The sequence below is a fragment of the Eumetopias jubatus genome, unplaced genomic scaffold, assembly GCF_037043125.1.
Source record: "Eumetopias jubatus isolate StellerSeaLion01/CBP00866 unplaced genomic scaffold, mEumJub1_p1.0 scaffold_7, whole genome shotgun sequence".
In the NCBI taxonomy this organism is placed as follows: Eukaryota; Metazoa; Chordata; class Mammalia; order Carnivora; family Otariidae; genus Eumetopias; species Eumetopias jubatus.
Genome location: NW_028274813.1, coordinates 45,753,998 through 45,775,637, shown reverse-complemented (window position 1 = coordinate 45,775,637; position 21,640 = coordinate 45,753,998). Strand labels below are relative to the sequence as shown.

Sequence of the window (21,640 nt, the reverse complement as noted above, 5' to 3'; positions counted from 1 at the left end):
TGTTTGAGGGGTCTCTAGTCCGGTGTACTGATCTGTTTGACTGTCCTTGTGCCAATCTAAATTGTCTTAAATAAAAAATTAAAACATGGTCCAGTTATCTACCCGGACATGACACCCTCTCCACCCTCTTGTTCTGATTCTTGGCCATTTTTGGGCCTCTGATCTTTGTACAATAATTTTGGGATCAGTTTGTTAAGTTTTATGAAACTCTATTGGGATTTTGACTGGAATTGCGTGGAATCTATAGATCAGTTTGGGAGAATTAATATCTCTAGGATACTGAACCATCCAATCTACAAAAATGATCTTTGTATATATTTAAAAATTATATTTAATATTTTGTTTTTTCATTTTAATATAAATATACATATTTTATTAGATTTCTAGGAACCTTGTATTTTTATGCTATTTTGAACAGGTTGTGCTGGCATATAGAAATGCAGTTATTTTTGCATACAGATCTTTTATTTCACAACACTGTAAACTATCTTATTAATTCTAATAATTTTTCCTTAGATTCTTTTGTATATTCTATGTAGACAACCATAAGACCTGCAAATGAAAACATATCTTTTTCCTCCCTTAAAGCTATTATTTCTTTTCCTTATCTCATTATACTGGTTAAGATTTCAAATTGAGTGTCTGTTATAGAGGTAGACATCCTTAGCTTCTTCCTGATTTGAAGGAAATGATTTTAGTCCTTCAATACCAATGAGGACAGTAACGGTAAATGAGGGTAAATACTCTTAATTAATGTTTTTGAATTTACAAACAGTAAAATTGACATTTGAGTTTTAATGCATATATGCTTTTGTGTAACTACCACAATAATCAGGATACAGAACTGTTCATCACCCTAAAAAATTCCCTTTTAAATTTAAACCCTCCCTTAAACACTGTAACCACTAATCAGTTCTCTGTCCCTACAGTTTGCCTCTCCCAATATGTCACATAAATGGAAGCACATATTATGCAGCCTTTGAGACTGGCTTCTGTAATACTGTGATATACAGCTGACCTCTGTACAACAAGGGTTTGAACTGTGACGGTCCGCTCATACATGGATTTTTTTTGGTAAATACAGTACAGTACTGTAAATGCATTTTCTCTTCCTTATAATTTCCTAAATAACACTTTCTCTAGCTTACTTTATTATAAGAATACAGTATATAAACACACAACATAAAACATGTGTTAATTGACTATGTTATCAGTAAGATTCTGGTCAACAGTAGGCTGCCAGTAATTAAGATTTTGAAAAGTTAGAAGTTATACACAAATTTTGACTGCGTGGGAGGTTGGTCAGTGCCCCTAACCCCGCCCCCCCATTATTCAAGGACCAACTGTAATAAGAAACACATGTTTGGTCTTTGTCCCTGGTTCTTGGCACAGGGTTCCTAAAACCCTTATAATTTCCTGAGTGACAGTGTGAAAGAAATGTCTTTTATTATTCATATAAGCTTCTCTCAACCATACCTGAATTTATGCTAATAAGGTGACTCTTGAAGGATGGAACTGAGTGCCACAGGAACCAACCATGTGATTGGAGGGTTGAACTTTCTGCCCCATCCCTGACCTCCGTAAAGGAGAGGGGCTTGAGACTGAGGTCAGTGGCCAATGATTTCATCAATTATCCCTACAGAATGGAACCTCCGTAAAAACTCTACATAACAACAGGGTCTGGGGAGCCCCCGGAGTGGCACACACATGGAGGTACTGGAACGGTGGTAACAGTTGGACAGGGTATGAAATCACTGCACCCCTTCCCTATACCTTGCCCTACATAGCTCTGGGTCTGGCTTCTTACTGTATCCTTTGTAACACCCTTTTAAATCAGTAAATGTGTTTTAAACTAGTTAATGTTAAGTAAACGCTTCCCTGAGTTTTGTGAGTCATTTTGTGAATCTGGTCAATTATTGAACCTTAGGATGGGGTCACGGGATCCCCCTTCCCCAATTTATAGCCAGTCAATCAGATGTATAAGTGACAATCTGGAATGTGCGATGGTATCTGAAGTAGGGGGCAGTCTTGCGGGACTGAGTCCTGAATCTGACTGCACTCTCTCTGGGGAGTTTGTGGCAGAATTGAGTTAAATTCCAGGATACCCAGAATTGGAGAAATGGTTGGAATGGGGAAAAACCTCCATACCTTTGGTATCAAAAGTGTTGAGAATAGAAACAGTGGTGTTTTTCCTTTAGTTTCTCTCACTCAGCATAATGCCTTTGAGAGTCTATCACAGTTTTAAACCTAATGGAAAATTACAGATTCATTTTTATTAAATGTTAACTCATCCATACTGTGTACATTCCTGAACAGCCTCAGAAATTTACCTGGGTAAATGGGAAAAGCCCAAAATATAGCGTTAATTACACTAGAACCTTACATATGAGCTCCTGCTGCTGAGAAGTCTTCTCTGATCACTAGCATTTTTTTTTTTTAATTCATTACAACTTTGGATACCATTTTGGTTTATAAGCTATAACTGACATTGCTAACTGACTATGAGATAGAACCACAGACTTGGAAGAATCCTTGGAAATCATCCAGGGAGGCAGGTTAGTGCTGTGATGAGTAAGGGTTCTGGTATCATACAGATCTAGATTCTTGCCATTCTTAGTTAAATTAATTCACCTTTCACTGAGTTTCAGTTTCCTTATCAGTAAAATAGAGAAAACAAAGTAGGTATATTTCATAGCTATATGAGAAAATTAAATGAGAAACTCCATGCAAAATGAACTATGGAGTGCCAGGCACACAGTAAAAGCTCCACAAACAGCAGGTGATATCATGTCTAGAACTCTTTCATTTTCCAGATCATGCAAATCATCAGCTGAAACATGCCATCCTAATGGTTTAAATATTAAAAGGTCACAGATTTGTGCATATTTTAGCTAATAACTCTTTAAGGAAGCAAACAAAAATGATTTTATTTAAACAAATATATTGTATAATTTCTCTCTGCTAGATAATAATTTACCAGCCCAGGGAATGCAGGAACAAAAGAAAAAAAACCTGAGATTTTGTCTTCCAAATATAGGAAAAGAAAATTATTAGAAAGAAAATGTAAGCTCATATGGAATTGTGGACAACAAATATTTTTAAAGTTATCAACAAATCACTTTCTTTCAAAAACTTAAGACAATATTTTGTTCCCTCCACATGCTCCCCATTCCCCCTGCCCCACCCCCTAATCCACAGAAGGCATGCATAAAAACTGGGCTATCTGTGAAATCTATATGGTGATCCAAATCAATGTATGTCAATATAATTTTTTAAAAAATCAATCACAGACCTGTACCCCTGAAACAAATAATACATTATATGTTAATAAAAAGAGATAAAAAAATAAAAATCGGTGGATTTTCTTAAATTATCTAGAAGAGTGACTATACCTCAAGACAACTAAATGAAAGACACTTTGTTCCCAACAAGCAACACCTTGTTTCCACTGACTAAATCACTTAATTTTTAAACAAACTGTACCTCCATCAAGAGTAAGTTTTGACCGCCACTCAACAGGCAGAAATTCAACATGTGTTGCGTGGTTGGAAAAATGTCTTTCTTCTATTTTTCTTGCAGCTTCTCTCATCCTAAAGAAAAAAAATTAAAAAAAAAAAACATTATCAGAGTAACTTCTCATATGTACTTATACGGTATAAAATGTCTTTAATCATACCACTTCCACTTGCTTCTAACTTCATCCTGTAATGTTTCAATCATTGTTACACTATGCAATAGTTCACAATACTAGGAAACCTTAATTTCAAAGCTATTTCCCTAAATTTCTCATCTATGATTTCAAATATTACAAGCTTTCACATTATATTCTAAATAATTATATGTATAAATTTTTAGTAGAGAGAGTAGGACAATGAAATCCCCCCCCTTCTGCCATCACTCTGCTCCAAATATTAGCAAGTCATGGCCTGCCTTATTTCATCTATTCCTCCACTCATTCTCTCCATAATATGAATTTTTAAATTTTATTTTTAAAATTAAGATATAGCAAAATTGACTTCTTTTCCCTTTTGGTGGCAGTTGTAGAGATTTGTGGTTAGCACCACCACAATTAAGATACAAACTAGTTCTATCATCCCCCCAAAATTCCTTCATACTAACACTTTATAGTAACACCCTTCCCCATAATATTTTATTTTTTTTTAAAGATTTTATTTATTTATTCATGAGAGAGAGAAAAGCAGAGGGAGAAGCAGAGGGAGAAGCAGGCTCCCAATGAGCAGGGAGCCCGATGCGGGACTCGATCCCAGGACCCTGGGATCATGACCTGAGCCGAAGGCTTAACCATCTGAGCCACCCAGGCGCCCCCCCATAATATTTTAAAGCAAATCCCAGACATCACATCATTTCATCTGTAAATTGTTTAGTAGCTATTTCTAAAATATAAGGAAAACATAACCTATTCAGTACTATTATCATACCAAAACTTTTAACAATTTTTTAATTTCAGCAAAGATGTAGTTCAGTGGTCCCATTTTCCCAGTTAGATTAGAAATGTTATTTTCTAACATAAAATATATTTTTACACTTGTCTGAATTGAGCTCCAAATACAATAGTCCTCCCCTTTATATGTGGGGATACATTCCAACACCCCTAGTGGATACTTGAAACTGCAGCAGTACTGAACCCTACATATACTGTTTTTTCCTATACATACACACCTATGATAAAGTTAAATTTATAAATTAGGCACAGTGAGAGCTTAATAATAATAATAAAATAGAATAATTATAATAATATAATGTAATGAAAGTTGTATGAATGTGGTCTCTCTCTCAAAATCTTAATGCATTGTACTCCTCCTTCTTCTTGTGATGACATGAAATGATAAAATGCCTGTGCGGTGAGACGAAGTGAGGGGAGTGACACAGGCATTGTGATGTAGTGTTAGGCTACGATCACCTGCTTCCAGATGCAGATGACACCAGATAACTGACATCACAAAGAGTGAAACTGCAGATAAGGTGGGGGACTGTATAGTCCGTGCACTGTAGTTGGTAGATATGTCTCTTATAAGTCATTATTTTTTAAAGATTTTATTTATTTGTCAGAGAGAGAGAGAGAGAAGAAGCAGGAGTGGCAGGGGCAGAGGGAGAAGCAGGCTCCTGGCCGAGCAGGGAGCCCGATGCAGGGCTCGATCCCAGGACCCTGAGATTACGACCTGAGCCTTAACCAACTGAGCCACCCAGGCATCCTGTGTCTTTTAATCTATCAGTTCCCCTCACTTTTTTTTTTGGTTTTGCTTTGTAATTTATTTTTGTCCTGTAGAGTTCCCGAGAGTCTGATTTTTAATGACTGCAACCCCATGGTATTGTTTAACATGTTCTTTGTTCTCTATTTCCTGTAATTTGTTAGTGAGATATAGGGGCTTGATCAGATTCAAGTTTTATTGTTTTGGCAAGACTACTACTCCATGGGTGCATACAAATGTGGTGGTCTCTTTTTTGGTGACACTAGCAGTTGTGACGATCATTACTTAGATTGATTAATTTATTATGGTTCCATCATGCCTTATTTCTTTATAAAGCTTATACTTCTAGAAAGAGAAATTTCCTCGCATCAAATATTTGGCTGCTTTGTAGTACAACCAAACAGTTATGAACTGAGAAAAGGCAGAATGAATGGTTAATTCTTCCCTTTTATTAACAATTTTCAAAATACTGAGTTCTTAGCTTGTATATTTTTTGACATCTTTACTAACTCATACACTTAAAACTTATTTGAAGTGTTGTGTTTTTTTTAAGATTTTATTTATTTATTTGTCAGAGAGAGAGAGTGTGTGTGCATAAGCAGGGGGAGCTGCAGGCAGAGGGAGAAGCAGGCTTCCCACTGAGCAGGGAGCCCAACGTGTGGCTCGATCCCAGGACCCTGGGACCCTGACCTGAGCTGAAGGCAGGCGCTTAAAGACTGAGCCACCCAGGCATTCTTTATTCTTTAACAGGTTTTTGTGTAGATAGGTTATCAATTCTCCTAGGATATATACCTAGGAGTGGAATTATGGGCTGGTATGCTAACTCTACGTTTAAAATTTTGAAGAAGTGCTAAACTTTTCCAAAGCAGTTGTACTATTTCACAATCCCATCAGCAACATGAGGGTTCTAATTTTTCCACATCCTCACTAACACTTGTTATTTTCCATCTTTTTGATGAGAGTCAACTTAGCGGGTGTGGAGTGGCATCTCTTTGTGGTTATGAATTGCATCTCCCTAATGCCTAATGATATTGAACATCTTTTCATGTACTTATGGGCCATTTGTATATTTTAACTGGACAAATGTTTTTCAAATCCTTTACCTATTTTAAAAATTGAGTTCTTTTTTTATCTTTATACATGCTAGATACTATAGATCCTTCTCAGATTATGATTTGTAAATCATTCTGTGGGTTGTCTTCACTTTCTTGATGATGTCCTTTGAAGAACAAGTTTTAACTTTTGCTGAAGTCCAATTTATCTTTTTCCCTCTGTGGCTTCTACTTTTAATGCTGTATCTCAGAAACCATTGCCTAATCCAAGGTCACAAACATATACTCCTATGTTTTATATTTTGGCCTTTGATTAATTTTGAATTAATTTTTTGTATGTGTGAGGTAGGGGTTTAATTTCATTCTTTTGCAGATAGATATCCAGGTGTCCCAGCACCAACTGTTAAAGGGCTATACTTGGGGCACCTGGGTAGCTCAGTCAGTTAAGCATCCAACTCTTGATCTCAGCTCAGGTCTTGATCTCAGGGATGTGAGTTCAAGCCCTGCACTGGGTTCCACGCTGGGTATGGAACCTACTTAAAAGTATTCTTTCCTCAATGAATTGTTTTGGCACTTTTGCTGAAAATCAACTGAACTCTTAATTCTATTCCATTGATCATGCTTTGTAGCAAGTTATGAAATTGGGAAGTGTAAGTCTTCTGTCTTTGTTCTTTTTCAAGATTGTTTTGGCTGTTCTGGGTTCCTTGCATTTCCATATGGATTTTAGGATCAACTTGTCAATTTCTGCATAAAAGACAGGTACGACTTTAATAGGGATCTGCTGAGTTTGTAGATCAATTTGGGAAGTACTGCCATTTTAACGACATTAAACCTTCTAATCCACAACTGTTGTTTTGTTTATTTGGTCTTCTTTAATTTCTTTCAAAGGTGTATTGTAGTTTTCAGTGTACAAATCTTACATTTCTCTTATTAAACTTATTCCTAAGTAGATTATTTTTTTTGATGCTGTAATTAATGGAAATGCTTTTTCTTTTCTTTTTTTAAAGTAAACTCTACCCCCAACGTGGGTCTTGAAATCACAACCCTGGGATCGAGTCATATACTCTTCTGACTGAACCAGCCAGGCGTGCCTGGAAATACTTTCTTAATTTAATTTTTGGATTATTAATTGCTAGTGTATAAATACAATTAATTTTTGCATACTGATCTTGTATCCTGTAACTCTGCTGAGTTCATTTATTAGCTGTAGTAGTTTTTTTGTGTGTATGTATAGATTCCCTAGTATTTTCTCTCTATAAGACCAAGGTATCTGTAAACAGAGATCATTTTATTTCTTCCTTTATAATTTGGATCTCTTTTATCTTATTTCTTTTTCTTGTCTAATTGCCCTGGCTGATACCTATGGTACAATGTTGAACAGAATTGGGAGGGGACATCCCTGTTTTGTTTTTGATCTTGAGGAAAAGTTTTCAGTCTTTCATTGTTAAAGTATAATTTTAGTCATGGGCTTGTAGATGCCTTTTATCAGATTGAGGAGATTCCCTCCTCTCTCTAGTTTCCTGAGTGTTTTCATTATGAAAGGGTGTTAAATTTTGTCAGTGCCTCTTCTGCATCAAAAACCACATGGTATGTTTTTTTTTTTCCTTTGTTCTATTAACCTTAATTGATTTCTTTTAAAAATATGTCAGACCAACCTTGCATTCCTGGGATAAATCCCACTTGGTCATAGTGTATAATCTTTACATGCTGCTGGATTCAGTTCGTTGAGGATTTTTGTGTCCATAAGAAATATTGATTTGTATTCACAAAGGATTCTGGTCTATAGGTTTTTTTTCCCTTATAGTATCTTTGTCTGGTTTTGGCATTACAGCAATACTGGCCTCAAAGGATGAGTTGGGAAGTTTTCTCTCCTCTTCCATTTTTTGGAGAGTTTGTAAAGAATTGGTGCTCCTCTTTTTTGTTTTTGTTTTGCAGAATTTGCCAGTGAAGCCATCTGGTTCTGAGCCCTTTTTTTTTTTGGAAGGAAGTTTATTGATTATTAATTCAAACGCTTTGTTAATGGTCAATTTAGATTTTCTATATCTTCTTACTGATCATCAAGTCAGTTTGGTAGTGTGTATCTTTCTAGGAATTTGTCCATTTCATCTAGGCTATCTAATTTGTTGGCACAGAATTATGCACAGTATTCCCTTATAATCCTTTTGATTTCTGTAAGATCAGTAATTATGTCCCCTCCTTCATTCCTGATTTTAGTAATTTGAATCTTCTCTTTTTTCTCTTGGTCAGTCTAGCTGCAGGTTTCTCAGTTTTGCCGATCTTTTCAAAGAGCCACAATAATATATAGAGGTCATCCTCATTGTTTTACAACTACATAGTTTTCCATCATATAAATAGCCATAGTTTATCAACCAGTCTCTTACTGATGTGCATTTGGTTAATTTCCCATTACACGTAATGCTGCAAAGAATAGCTTTGTGCATATATCTTTTTAAAAATATTTTTGCTGGTATTATCCTTGATTCCGAAGTTAAGTTTGCTGGGTCAAAGAATAAATGCATATATAATTTTGACACACATTCCCATATTCTCTCTTCTTCACTGCAGTTTACTAGCAGTATGAGAATGCCTATCAACTATAGTCTGGCTAAAGGAGTAGTATATTGTCAAATTTTGGATTTTTTGCTAATCTCATAGTCAAGATATGGCATCTTAAGTGCAATTTTAATTTACATTTGATTGAGCATTTCCTTTTCTGGGAATTAGACGTTCACCTTTTTAGCCCATTTTTCTAAAAGGTAGCCAGATATTTTTTCTTTATTTTTAGAAGTTCCCTATATATTAAGGCGATTGTTTGTCTGTGATATAAAAGCTGCACATGGTTTCTCTCAGTTTGTCTTATTTTATGTTTTTGTCAACATAGCTTTTTTTGGGAAAATTATTTATCAATATTTTTCCTTATTGTTTCTGGATCAAGTCATAGTTAGGACAGTTTTCTCTATTCTTAAAGTGTAGAAAAATTCAAACTCCCCTCAGTTCCACCTTTTAAATCCATAGTATTTGTATAGCTTCATTTCTTATATTTAAATGTGATTCAATAAAAATTTATCTGAGTGTGAGAAATGGACCCAATTTTACTTTTTTCCTATGGCTATCTAATTATCTCAATACTATTTGTTAAAAAAGTCTATCTCCACTTCTAGTATATTTTAAAAGGCAATATTTACAATATAATTACATTTTACTGATTGTATATCCTCAAAGTTGACTTTAAAAATGCCTAAATTAATTCTAGGTTGCCAAAAGGAAAATCTGCTTCCAATAATCATTCCTGAAAATAAATGACAGCCAAAACTTCAGACTTGAAGGCATGATCTCTTTCATTACCCACAGAGTCTAAAAGTTCCTTTTTTTGTTTTATTTTTTACAGCAGATACTCCAATAAGGGTTATAAATACATTTTTAAGTTTCTCTGCCATCTTTTCAAATGTTTAGTTTTAACAAGTATGAGAACGTATAAGAAAGACCATATTTTAAGATTTCTAATACTATTCTACCCACATTTTTGTTTGATGACTGTATAGTTCTTACGTATTTCATTATGATATAATAATTAGCATTATCTGATCAAATATGTCAAAACTGATGGGGCTGAGGAACCCTGACTGAATTATAAACTCAGGAAAACACTACATTAGCCTAAAATATTGTCCTCTTCTACAGTAAACTTACACAGTCCTCTACTCCACAGGATCACTATCCTAATTCTCAGATGGTCACATATGTAGATACTGATTAGGCAAGCAGGTATATTTCCTAAATCACTTGGTTGTAATTAACAGAACTGACTCAAAAAAAGGAAAGAAAGGGAAAGATGAAAGAAGACAGTAAGGAATGGAGGAAGGAAGGGGGTAAGGAGAAGGAAAGAAGAGGAAGAAGAGAGGGGGAGGGAGGGAGGGAGGGACAGAGAGACTGGGTATGTCCCCAGATTTGCCTTACTAAAAATGGTAAAACATTTCCTACACATATAGGTCTTGACGACATGAGAAACACTGAGACCGATGGAGGGCAGAGGAGACAACAAAACAGGAATGCTTGAAAACCATTATGCTACGGCTCAAGCTACAACCCATGACTGTGCATCTGTAAGGCCACGCACAAAACTCCGTCCTGTCATATAAGCTTATTAAACTTCAATGTTCCCCTGCTAGGCAATGAATGCTTATTTAGTTGATATTTTGAAAAAGGAAGGAATGGATTAATAGTGCCTGAGAATTACTGTCCAATTAAGAATCACTAAATTGCTCTAAAAGAGTAAGTCTTTACAATTCTCCTCAATTAAAAAAAAAATCAACTGATAAAACAATTTGGTATTAAGACATATATAGGAAAGGAGAAAAACAGAAAATCGTAACAATCAACAAGGTACACTCTTTACACAAGAAAGCAAGGTCCAGAAGTGTATATGCCACCTTTGTGTGAAAAAATCTGGATTTGCCTAAAGAAACTTTAGAACAATATAAAATAAATGATTAACACTGCTTTAAGACATAAGGACAGTGGACAATGGGGGATGATGGAGATAAGAACAGGAGTCAGATTTCTCACTCTGCAGGTTTTTATGCTTTGATTTGTCAACCATGTGAATCGACTTTCTATTTAAAAAATCAGTTTTGTTGACAATCTTGTTTGCTGTTGTCCTTCTTCCATTTTTTTCTGTGCTTACAGGTTTACGCCTTTTTTCTTTCAAAAATTCCTTTGCTTTCATTTTCAGTGAGGTTTCAGGAGGGAATAAGATAAGCTTAAGTGTTAAATCTACCATGTTTAATGGAAAGTTTCTTTATACTCTTCTAAAATTATAGCTTTAACATCACTTATTTATGGTATTAGTATATAAGTTCAGTGAAGATTTCCCTTGTAATAAATTGCTACAAAAAGTAAATCCAATCCAATTCAAATACATCCATCCTTTTTAGTAAACCAGTTCTGATATTCCTAGAAGTTGTCTATCAACTTTCTTCTCAACCCACATCAATCACTAAAATGAGGTGAGGGATAATCCTCTAATTCTAAGTTTCTGAAACATGATTTCAAGAGGCCCTCAGAGAACAAAAGGTTGCCGGGGGTGGGGGGGGGGGGGGGAGTCTTGTAACCCTTTATACTACTTTGTTCATTTCAACTGTAGTCTCACAAATACAAACAAGACTCAGAATGGCAGTGACAAAGATGAAGTTAATTTTACTGTTTTTATCGTCTTGGACAACTAACTTAGGAATGGTAGAAAGCAGGGAAAGGATTAAGAGATCCTCTGGATTTTCCCATTTATTATTAAGCAGAATTCTTTTATGTTTATTTTCTATCAATTACTAATTTATATGGGGGGTTTTCCATCAAATTAACCTGTCTCTAAAGGAATGACGGCAATCTTCTCTGTAGCTGATACTTTTATTTTTTTTAAAGATTTATTTATTTGAGAGAGAGAAAGCACGAACATGAGAGGGAGAGGGAGAGGGAGAGGGAGAGGGAGAGGGAGGGAGAGAGAGAGAGAGAGAGAGAGAGAGAGAGAGAGAGAGAGAGAGAGAGAGAGAGTCCAAGCAGACTCAGTGCTGAGAGTGGAGCCCGACATGGGGCTCGATCCCATGACCCTGAAATTACCACCCGAGTGGAAACCACGAGTTGGACACTCAACTGACTGCACCACTCAGGTGCCCCAGCAGATACTTGGTTTTTCTGAGCCACTTTGGATTCATTCATCCTACTTCCAATACTAGCTCTTGATTTTTATCTGTGGCTCTACCTCTCCCAATGATTATGATGAAGCCAACTTCCATCTGACTGTGGAAAGATGACAAGTTCAACAGATCAGACCCTGCATGGCCGCATGTGTAGATTCAGGCAGTTGGATGCAACACCACTGGTCACTGAAATGTCTAGACTAGCTGGGACTTCTGGAAAAAAAGGCTTATTCTTTCTTCTTGAAGTTGAACACAATATAATATAAATCACATCTGGAACCAGATGTCTGAGAATAGCTCAAAAATGAAGGAAAGTAGCGTAGATAGAAACTGAATTCTGGATTCTCATGACTGGCAAATCTTAGATTTAGACTTCCCAGTTTTATGAATTACTCAATCCTTTTTTAGGCTTAAGCCTTTTTGGGTTAGGTTTTCCCCAACCTACACCCAAAATAAGCAAGGTGATACCTTCCCATTTATCAATAGCTCCAGAAAGAACATGCCATTAAACCTATGTCTCAGGTTCCTAGGTATCCAAGCAAGAGATCAGCATTTTAACAATAAAAACATAAATATTCGAGAAGTCATGGGCAACTCACCAGAAAATAAAGGCAGAATCAGAGGGAAGAGATTTTTTGTAATACAAGCTATGAAGATTGACAAAAGTTAGGATGGCTCATTAGTATCTGACGAAGTTTTTAAAAGTTGAACTGTACCTTTACTTTAATCCATCAGTTGGCATTAAGAGGTATTACAATAAAAAGTGAAACAAAACTCAAAACTCAGCACTGCACTATTAGAGAGATGTTGATGAGGACAAAGTTCCTGATATCACACAGTATTTGTTCTAAAGGACACAAGAAATGCATTTACTTGAAGCCTCAGAACCAGATAAAGTGTGCTCTGAACCAACAACTGTTTGTTTTCATCACATCACAAATATGATTAGATTTTTCTTTCTTTCTTTTTTTAATTTTAAGTAGGCTCCACGCGCAACATGGAGCTTGAACTCATGACCCTGAGATCAAGAGCTGCATGCCCTACAGACTGAGCCAGACAGGAATCCCTGATTAGGTTTTTCTTTATACTGGCTGCTAGTTTAGAGCCAAATTTGTGGTGGAATCTTTAACCCTAACATTTCCCTTCAACACAGTCCTCACACACAAATACAAACATCCTCCACCCCTCCAACATGTTGGACTTTTTAGAATAAAGATGAATATAAATAAATTAATGAGGTAAATAATATACCTTGTGTGTTGTTTTTTAAAACACCCACTGTTCTCTGTGTAAAATTTAGAGTTCGGTTTCCCCTGGTAGTAATTAATTGGCCAGGTTAAACTGCTGACTGGCAATTTAAATGATTCTTAGGTTTTTTCATGATTATGCAACTTTGCAATTATTCACAGTTTATGCAGTCTGCAGTTCAGACAGTAAGATACAAACTGAAAATTAAGCCTTTTTCTTTGCTTTCAACCTAACCTAGTTTTACGTTTTTATACTTCATCTTCTCCATGCTGTGGGGGGAAAAAACTCAAATATCATCATCATCATCATCATCATCATCATCTGGACATAATCACTCTCAAAATTTGGTCCAGAAATTCCATCTATAAAGTAAGAGATTAATTAGAGTACATCGAAGAAACACGTGGTGGAATGATTAAACTCTGTTATACCCCAGACCAAAGTTTGGACTCTAGACTAGATGGAGAATGTATTCATCAAAGAACTCACATGGCTGTATTTTTGATAATTCTTCCTTGGTCCATTTTCTGCCCAATGCCATGCACGACAAATACAATATGGGTAGTCTGTGATGGCTTGTCTTCTAATGTGGCTTCTTCTACATAACCTCTATGAAGTCTGGTCCCACTACTTGATGCTGTAGAAAAATTATGATTCGAAGTTTACTACTTATTCCAGAAATAGCATTTTGACAATATATTGAAAGAAATAATAAAGTAAAAGAGATCTTAAGAAAAAATTTCACTGGGCTGCGTGGGGATGAAACTTGTAAGAAGATGTACCTTGACTGGCTCAGATATAAAGTGCTTGACTGGACATGATGCCAAAACCAGAAACAAGAGGAAAAAAGAAAAGGAAGGAGGGAAGGATGGACAGAACACATAAAAATTTTAAAAAGTTCTCGATCAAAAACATTCCATGAAGCAAAGCTAAAAGACAAATTGGGAAAGTTTTTGCAAAATATGTTAATTACTGAGGTATGAAAGAAAGCTTACTAAACAAAAGGTGAGAAGACAACCATTCAAATAGCAAAATGGGCTAAAGGTACAATGTAATTCACAAAACAAATACAAATGACTAGTAAACACAGAGAAGATATTCAAGCACATGTTATCAAAGAAATCACAACAAAGATGGAATAGCAAAAAAAAATTAATATCAGACTTAACAAAAATTTCTGAGAAATTTACTAGTAATGTTCTCACATCTTCCTCAGGTACCATTTCCTCTTTTCTTCCCTTTAGTCACACTTCTTGAAAGAGTTGTCTATTCTCACTGCCTCCATTTCTTCACCTACCTACATAGACTTCAACCCATGCCAATCTGGCTTCTGCCTCCTCAATCTATCCAAGTCACCAATGACCTCCATTTCACTAAATCCAACAGAAATTTTTAGTTTTCACCTTCAATTGCCATGTTTTGTTTTCACATGACTGCCTGAGGTTTGACTGCTGTTGTGTTTCTAGAAGTATAAAAGATATTTATTAATCCCGTCAGATCATTCTAAATATATGATTACCACTGATGAATACATGTGAACTCAATCACCTTAATAAAAGTTTCATTTAATAGGGCAGTAACTGTCACTAAATTTAATACATATTTAAAATATACTAAAAATAGAACTTGAACAGTCTACTTTCAATGTAAGAGAAAAAGATTCTCAAAATTTTGACAAACTATAGTAATATTTAACAATTACCTTTAGAAAATCCCAGTTTTTGGGTTACTGTCCTTGCAATTTTAGATGTTGTTGCATCACTATAAAGATATACTTCATCCATACTGTGCCAGTCCACGTGATTTCGACTCAACTTGAAACTATGAATAGCTGTTGCAAAAAGGAAAAATTAATGTGGTTGCTCATTTGTGTGAAGAATTATAACACACAGATTTTTGAATCAATATTTGAACTCAGTTCAATAAAAAATTGTTTTGCTGAAACATATTGATATGAGGCAAGTAATGGATAGGGACTTTATTTTATAAATGATTAACCATGCTACAGGGAATGTCAACTTGTTAGAACAACACAGAATTAACTGGCTTAACTACCATAAATTTAACCTCTAACACGTAGTTAATATGTTCTGATTATTATTAAAGAACTGCTTTCCCACGTGATAATGACCACTTCTTAGGTCTAAGGGATAATATATACCTTCATGAAAGTCCTCAATACCTTTGACATAGAAACTTAAGTTTCCTTTCTTCTGTGGATTTTATTTTTGGATCTGTGAAAATTTCACTCAGTGCAAGACAAAATAAGACTAAAAGGAAAAAATTTTATCTTTAAACTGGGAAGAGAACAACCTAATCTATGAGAATATATGGTAGTTTTGAAATAGATATAAAAACCAATTATCACTGGATATTGCTCACCGTAACAGAAATCCAAAGTTGAAAGATGTTTTAATAAGAAATCAAAGAAATTTTTTCTACTATGATGTTCAAATCAGTATGATTATCGCATTTCTGTAACTAAGGTATGCCTGGTGAAAATAAGCTCTAAAGAAAAAAAAAATCAAACCTATATGCTCCAGAAATACATAAACTCTCTGAGGCAGGTACTATGTCTTGATCATTTTGTACCACTAGCACCAAACACAGTGTCCTAGCACAATGCCTGACATGTATCACAAATTCAGTAATGTTTGTGGAAGCAATGGATTAAGAGAACTGTCATTAACATATTCATCCATTTATAACTTGATAATTCTTATATTCTGAAGGCCTTAAACTTTCCTTTCTATATCTCTGGTATAGAGGTGAGAAAAATCCACATATCCCTCTTCAGAAAACTATGCACCTTAAAACTGCTATGTCTGATTTTTTAAAAAATCCTTTTTAAGCAAAATATTATCTCCCATTATATATAAAGACCCAGAGGTACAAAGAGATTAAGTGACTTGCCACAAAGCTGATTACCAGCACAGTCTATTCTGACTTGAAGATGAGTTGAAAATAACCTCAAGTTAAATATGAAAGGTTATATAGCCCTGGTCAAGAACTAAGATCGTAAGTCATTTTTATGAAAAACTATTCCCTACTAGAACACATAGAAAAGTAAATCCTTTCAGAGAAATTATTCTTAGTTATGTTACAAATGTAATTTCAAAAATTTATGAAAAACCAATTTATATTTCACTTATCTGTCAGGATACATTACTGACACTGAACACAGACCAAGATGCAATTAATGTAACAAATATTAGTAATGTTCAATCCAAAAAACAAACAATAACAATGTACAAACTCAGCTTTTTTTATAAAAGAACTTTTAAAAATCTTTTGCAAGAGTTTAATAATTATTTACTTTTCTATGTCTGATCCAAACCACTATTTTATGCCTTTTTATCTAATGCTTCCAAACTACATCTTCGTTAAAAGTTTTGAGCAACATATGCTTAAAACATTGAAACTACAGGACTAAGATATTAAGAGAATAGTGTTAAGCCAACAAAAGTTTGTTCCTCTTCAAATCATCCACAAACTGCCTTAAAGCAAAACATCTTAGTATTGGTGAACATCCCATTACTGGATCACACACATTATTTACAAATGTTTGTATCGCTTATAATTAAGTAACTCTAAGCAAAATAGCACAATGGACACATTTCTAAAAAACTAGTAATTTCTATGCTTTAAATGCCGAATACTGTAAGCCGGGGAGAAATAACTACATGGGGAAATAAAACTACAATTACTGTACCTTGAGAACGCTTTCGTTTAAGACCTGCCGCATCTGTACTCTCCTTATATCCTCTCCATTTGAACAGAGAAGGGAGGGAGAAGGGAGGGAGGTGGTAGACAACTAAGAAAGCAAAAACACTGAGCTTCAAAGTAAATTTTAAATGGTTTGCCATTTTGCCTTTTTGCTGTATTAACTTTAAAAAATGAGTTGTATTTGACAAACATTATTCTAAATGCTTTAATTTCTAATTAAAAATCAGTAAAGCAAAACATCAGTTTAATAATGTTTATCAAATATATGCTCTACTTTTATTGAAAGAAAAAAAGGCAAATGATACCTAAAATTTATCAGTTAAAGACAGCTATGTGATCATAATATTTAATGTCTTTGCACATAGAATAAAAAATAGGTCATGGTATTTTTGTATGCATAAGGGACTTATAAACTCCATTTTCACAATACTAAGGTTATTTACTTTCACCAAATTAGCCAACAGCTGATGTCCAAATTAAGAAGGCAATAAATAACATTTTAAACATTTAATACAGTTTTCCTGAGAAAATATCACAGTATACATTCCACTAAATGTCTTCTATTACTGAAATATATCATGGAAGCTTCCCACAGAAACAAAAACAACTCAGAGTTGCGAAAAGACTTTTAAAATGAAACTTTTGCCAAAATAAATCAAATTGGAAGCTCTTTAACTGGTTAGTGATAAAATAATGGAAGTTAGTAATGAATAATGAAAAAAAAACCACCAGTAAAAATGCATGCTGTGACATCTTATAAACATGAAACAGACAACATAAAGCCAGACATAGACTTGATATTTGGCAAATCAGTAGATAACCTTAAAGTCAATACTTTCCCTGTTGAACATTGCTAGTTACAGATCAGTAAATTTCTTTACATTTTAAATAAGCATTTTAAAAAAAAAATCCACTTGAAATTGAACCTTATAAATCATTTTTTTTAATAAATCAGTTTCTTAACAGTTCAGGAAATGAACCACAGAACCTTTATGACTTAGTTCAAATTTATGTTCTAAAACATTTGCTTTTTCATCCTCACTCCCTTCTACAATAATGTGACATTCAAAGGTTAAATACTGCTCAAATATGAATATATTTAATTCCTTTTGTACAGTACTAGATACATTTTAAAAATCTGCTGTATGCACAGATGAAGTATATTCAATGATTTGTGCAATAAAGGTAATTGAGAAATGCTTACAAGCCACTTAATTACAACCATATGTAATTAGATGGCTACAGACTAGGATTAAAAGCTGGGTTATAACATTAAGATTATAAAAACATTTCTTTGTTACAGAGGGGTGGAAAATGACAACTGAAACATTTTCTTCATTGAAAAAGTTTCTTCTCAAAGGTGACTTCTGGTCAGTTATTGAGTAGTAGATGTACCACTTCCAGGACACATTTTTAAACAAAAAATTCATTAGGAAAAAGCTAAAATCAAAGTAGATCAAATAGGCATAAATTTGAGACTTTACTACTCAAAGAAACAAAACCTAGATTTTATATATCCACTAGTAAAACTAACATGAACCAAATCCGTATTTACTAAAAGGAAACTAAAATAATAATTAAAAAAGTCATTAGTAAAAATGTATGTTGTGACATTTGGTAAGCATGAAACAGCCAACATAAAGCCAGACATATAGACTTGATATTTGGCAAATCAGCAGATAACCTTGAAGTCAACATTTTCCATGTTAAATACTGCTGGTTATATACAATATAAAATGTCTTTATATTTTAAATAAGCAATTATTTAAAAATCCACTTGAAATACATATGGACCATTTGACTACATTTCAAAATTATGCAAACACTTTCAGAAAGCTAGTCAAGATATAAAAAAGAAAGGCTTTTCTTTCTAAAGGAACAGTAACAATTTAGGGATTAAAAAAGACAAATACCCTAATATACTAAAAACAGAGAAACAATTTAAAACATTTTCACAAAATTAAATAGACATGGTTCTTTACCTTCCTCTCAAATCAAATTCTTATTTTCACTTGAAAGTCATTTGCTCTATTTGTCACAATTTCCCATAGCATAGTTAGAAAGCTTAATTTTTTTCAACCCAAAGCACAGAATTAGGGGTACTACCATAAGCACAGTAGAGACAAAATGTATTTACTATCAATCCAACAGGGATCACCATTAAATGAAATTCAAGTGCTAGAAAGCATTACTAAATTTTTTCCCCTAAAATGAAGTTTTAGTTAGGAATTCTTATGTTAGCAAAAATATGCATAAACTCAAAATGTTAACTTATTAAAGGCTAACATTTAATTAAAATGTTATTTTATATACTAAAGCCTTACATAGCAATGAAAAAGATTTAAAATACTATAGCATTTCTAATAAATTTCCTTACTGATCCTTCTCTTAAAGGGATTTTCTTCATTATATAATTCTGAAAGCAACAGAGTATCAAAAGAGGGCGTTGCTGATGACACACTGATCCCCAGAACAGAACAACTCAATGACTTTTCCCTATCTAAAAGCTGGTAACCTGTATAATCTCAACTTTAGGGAAAGCAGGTTTGCACATCTCAAACATACCAAATGTAATGAGAAAACTCCCAGCAACTGTCTTGGATCTCAGAGAAATTAAGTAGGTAAATTTATAAAAAGTAATAACCAAAAGCTAGAAGACGGGGAATCCTCTTAGGCACCAAAGAGGGAGGAAAAGGAAAGCTGGTTAGAAAGGATTAGCAATCTCCAACTCCTTTCGCCTTTTTGACTTTTGCAGTTTCTATATTCATAATTTGGGATATTCTTATCCAGCAACAGTGATAGCAATACACACTTTACATGCCAAATTGTTAAATGTATTAAGTCCTTCAAGATACACCAACACCTGTGATGTCACAGTACCCCAAAATAGCTTGAACAGTAACCTATCTGTGACTTTATATTGATAGTGTGACTCTTACAGATAGCATATAGTTTTCACGTTCTTAATCTGTAATCTCTGCCTTTTAACTGAAGCATTAGTTCACTTATATTTACTGTAATTATTAACACGGGTGAATTTAGGTCTCTCATTTCCCATTTATTTTCTCTTTGTTCCATCTGTATTTCGTTTCTTGTTTCTCCTTTCCTAACCTCTTTTGGGTTAATTAAATATTTTTTACTATTTTATTTTAATGCCTCTACTGGATTTCTTTTCTTTCATAACCTTGACACTTAAGAAAAAGATCATCTTTATTGAGGTATAATTGATAAAAGTATAAGATATTTAATGTGTACCTCATAGTGAATTGATATACATTGTGAAAGGGTTCCCCTTATTTAGTTAATTAGATGCCTTAACATTTCTGAAGACCTCTGATCAGTTATTTTGTAGAATGTCCCTTAATTTGAGTTTATCTGATGTTTTCTCATAATTGGATTGATGTTATGCATTTTTTTGGTCAGGGTGAAGTACAGGACTAACTCATTTAGTTTAACCTTTTTAAAACTGATTATTGCTTGGATAAATTATAAAGTGAGTCAAACACTAATCTGGCACTATGTTCAAGTATTTTCAAAATTACTTATTTGAAAGGCTGATTTTATTTGTAGAATTCATCCCCAGTGAAACTCCAGACTTCCATTTGTTAGGCTGCTAGAAGGTGGGGTGGGAAGAGAATCAATTTTTATTTTAACTCTTAAGAGAAAACAAAATTTATTTATTTAAAATGTTTTTATTTATTTCTTGACAGAGAGAGAGACAGCGAGAAAGGGAACACAAGCAGGGGGAGTGGGAGAGGGAGATGCAGGCTCTCCACTGAGCAGGGAGCCCGATGTGGGGCAAGATCCCAGCACCCTGGGATCATGACCTGAGCCGAAGGCAGATGCCTAATGACTGAGCCACCCAGGCGCCCAGTGATGATGCTTTTATGGATTATCTTTATTTGTATGCTAAAAAAGTTATGCTAAACTTTCATCAATCTATTTCAATGCTTACTTTGAGATTAGTAGGAAAATTAACAAGGAGAAAATATCAAAAAAGCCAATTTATTTGTGGCATCAGCTACCCTAACCAAAACACAGATAAGGTCAGAAAGAAAAGGAATTATTTTAATGTCCTTCAAGGCAAGAACTCTGTTTAGTTTCTTAGAAATTCCAGAGAAAAAAAAATTCCACAGAACACTTAAGAGTCCTAGATAGAGTATTTTAAAATATTTTTAATTATTAAATGGGATTTTTCCAGAAAGCCTTATTTGAAAAACTCCACGGCACTGTGATCTCCAACTCTGTATTCCAAGTCTGTTTGTAGAATATCTAATTCTGTATTCACTGTTTACTGTGTTATCTTATACTTACTCTTTGTAACTACTCTCATCTTTGGCTTTGTCTTCCCCAAAACTTCTTGAGGGTCAAAACCCTGTATCTTTCACAAGAGTGCCTAGCACAGTACTATCTGCATATGGAAACATTTAAAACCTCCTGACAATATGAAGAGTCAGGCTTTCTCATATGTACATGAGAAAATTTAGGTGGAAAAGATATTTTTTACCCTAATTAATTAATTAATGAAATATGAAATTTCAGAAGCTTAGAGGTAAGAAACAGAAGATTAATATGTTTTTATCTTTGTAGATGTGGTAAATTTGATTTTTCTAACAATGGTGGCTTTTTGGACAAGCAGATGTTCTTGACTCACGACCAGTGATAATTTTCAAATATACTACAAAATTTCCCATAATCTTCAAAGTCAAAT

General features: G+C 34.2%; 1 protein-coding gene across 3 annotated transcripts in view; it reads right to left on the bottom strand.

The window, feature by feature from the left end:
* The window catches only part of DDHD1 (DDHD domain containing 1), a 95,229-nt gene that overhangs the window by 31,728 nt on the left and 41,861 nt on the right, over positions 1-21,640 (bottom strand). For 2 of the 3 annotated variants that reach the window (XM_028101583.2, XM_028101585.2), the window contains exons 3-5: positions 14,906-15,034; positions 13,693-13,840; positions 3,484-3,590 (exon numbers count right to left, since the gene is read on the bottom strand). In XM_028101583.2, the coding sequence (XP_027957384.2) occupies positions 3,484-3,590; positions 13,693-13,840; positions 14,906-15,034 (384 nt within the window). Of the gene's footprint in view, positions 1-3,483; positions 3,591-13,692; positions 13,841-14,905; positions 15,035-16,915; positions 17,018-21,640 lie in introns of all 3 variants that reach the window. The other variant, XM_088024585.1, reaches the window with a different exon arrangement.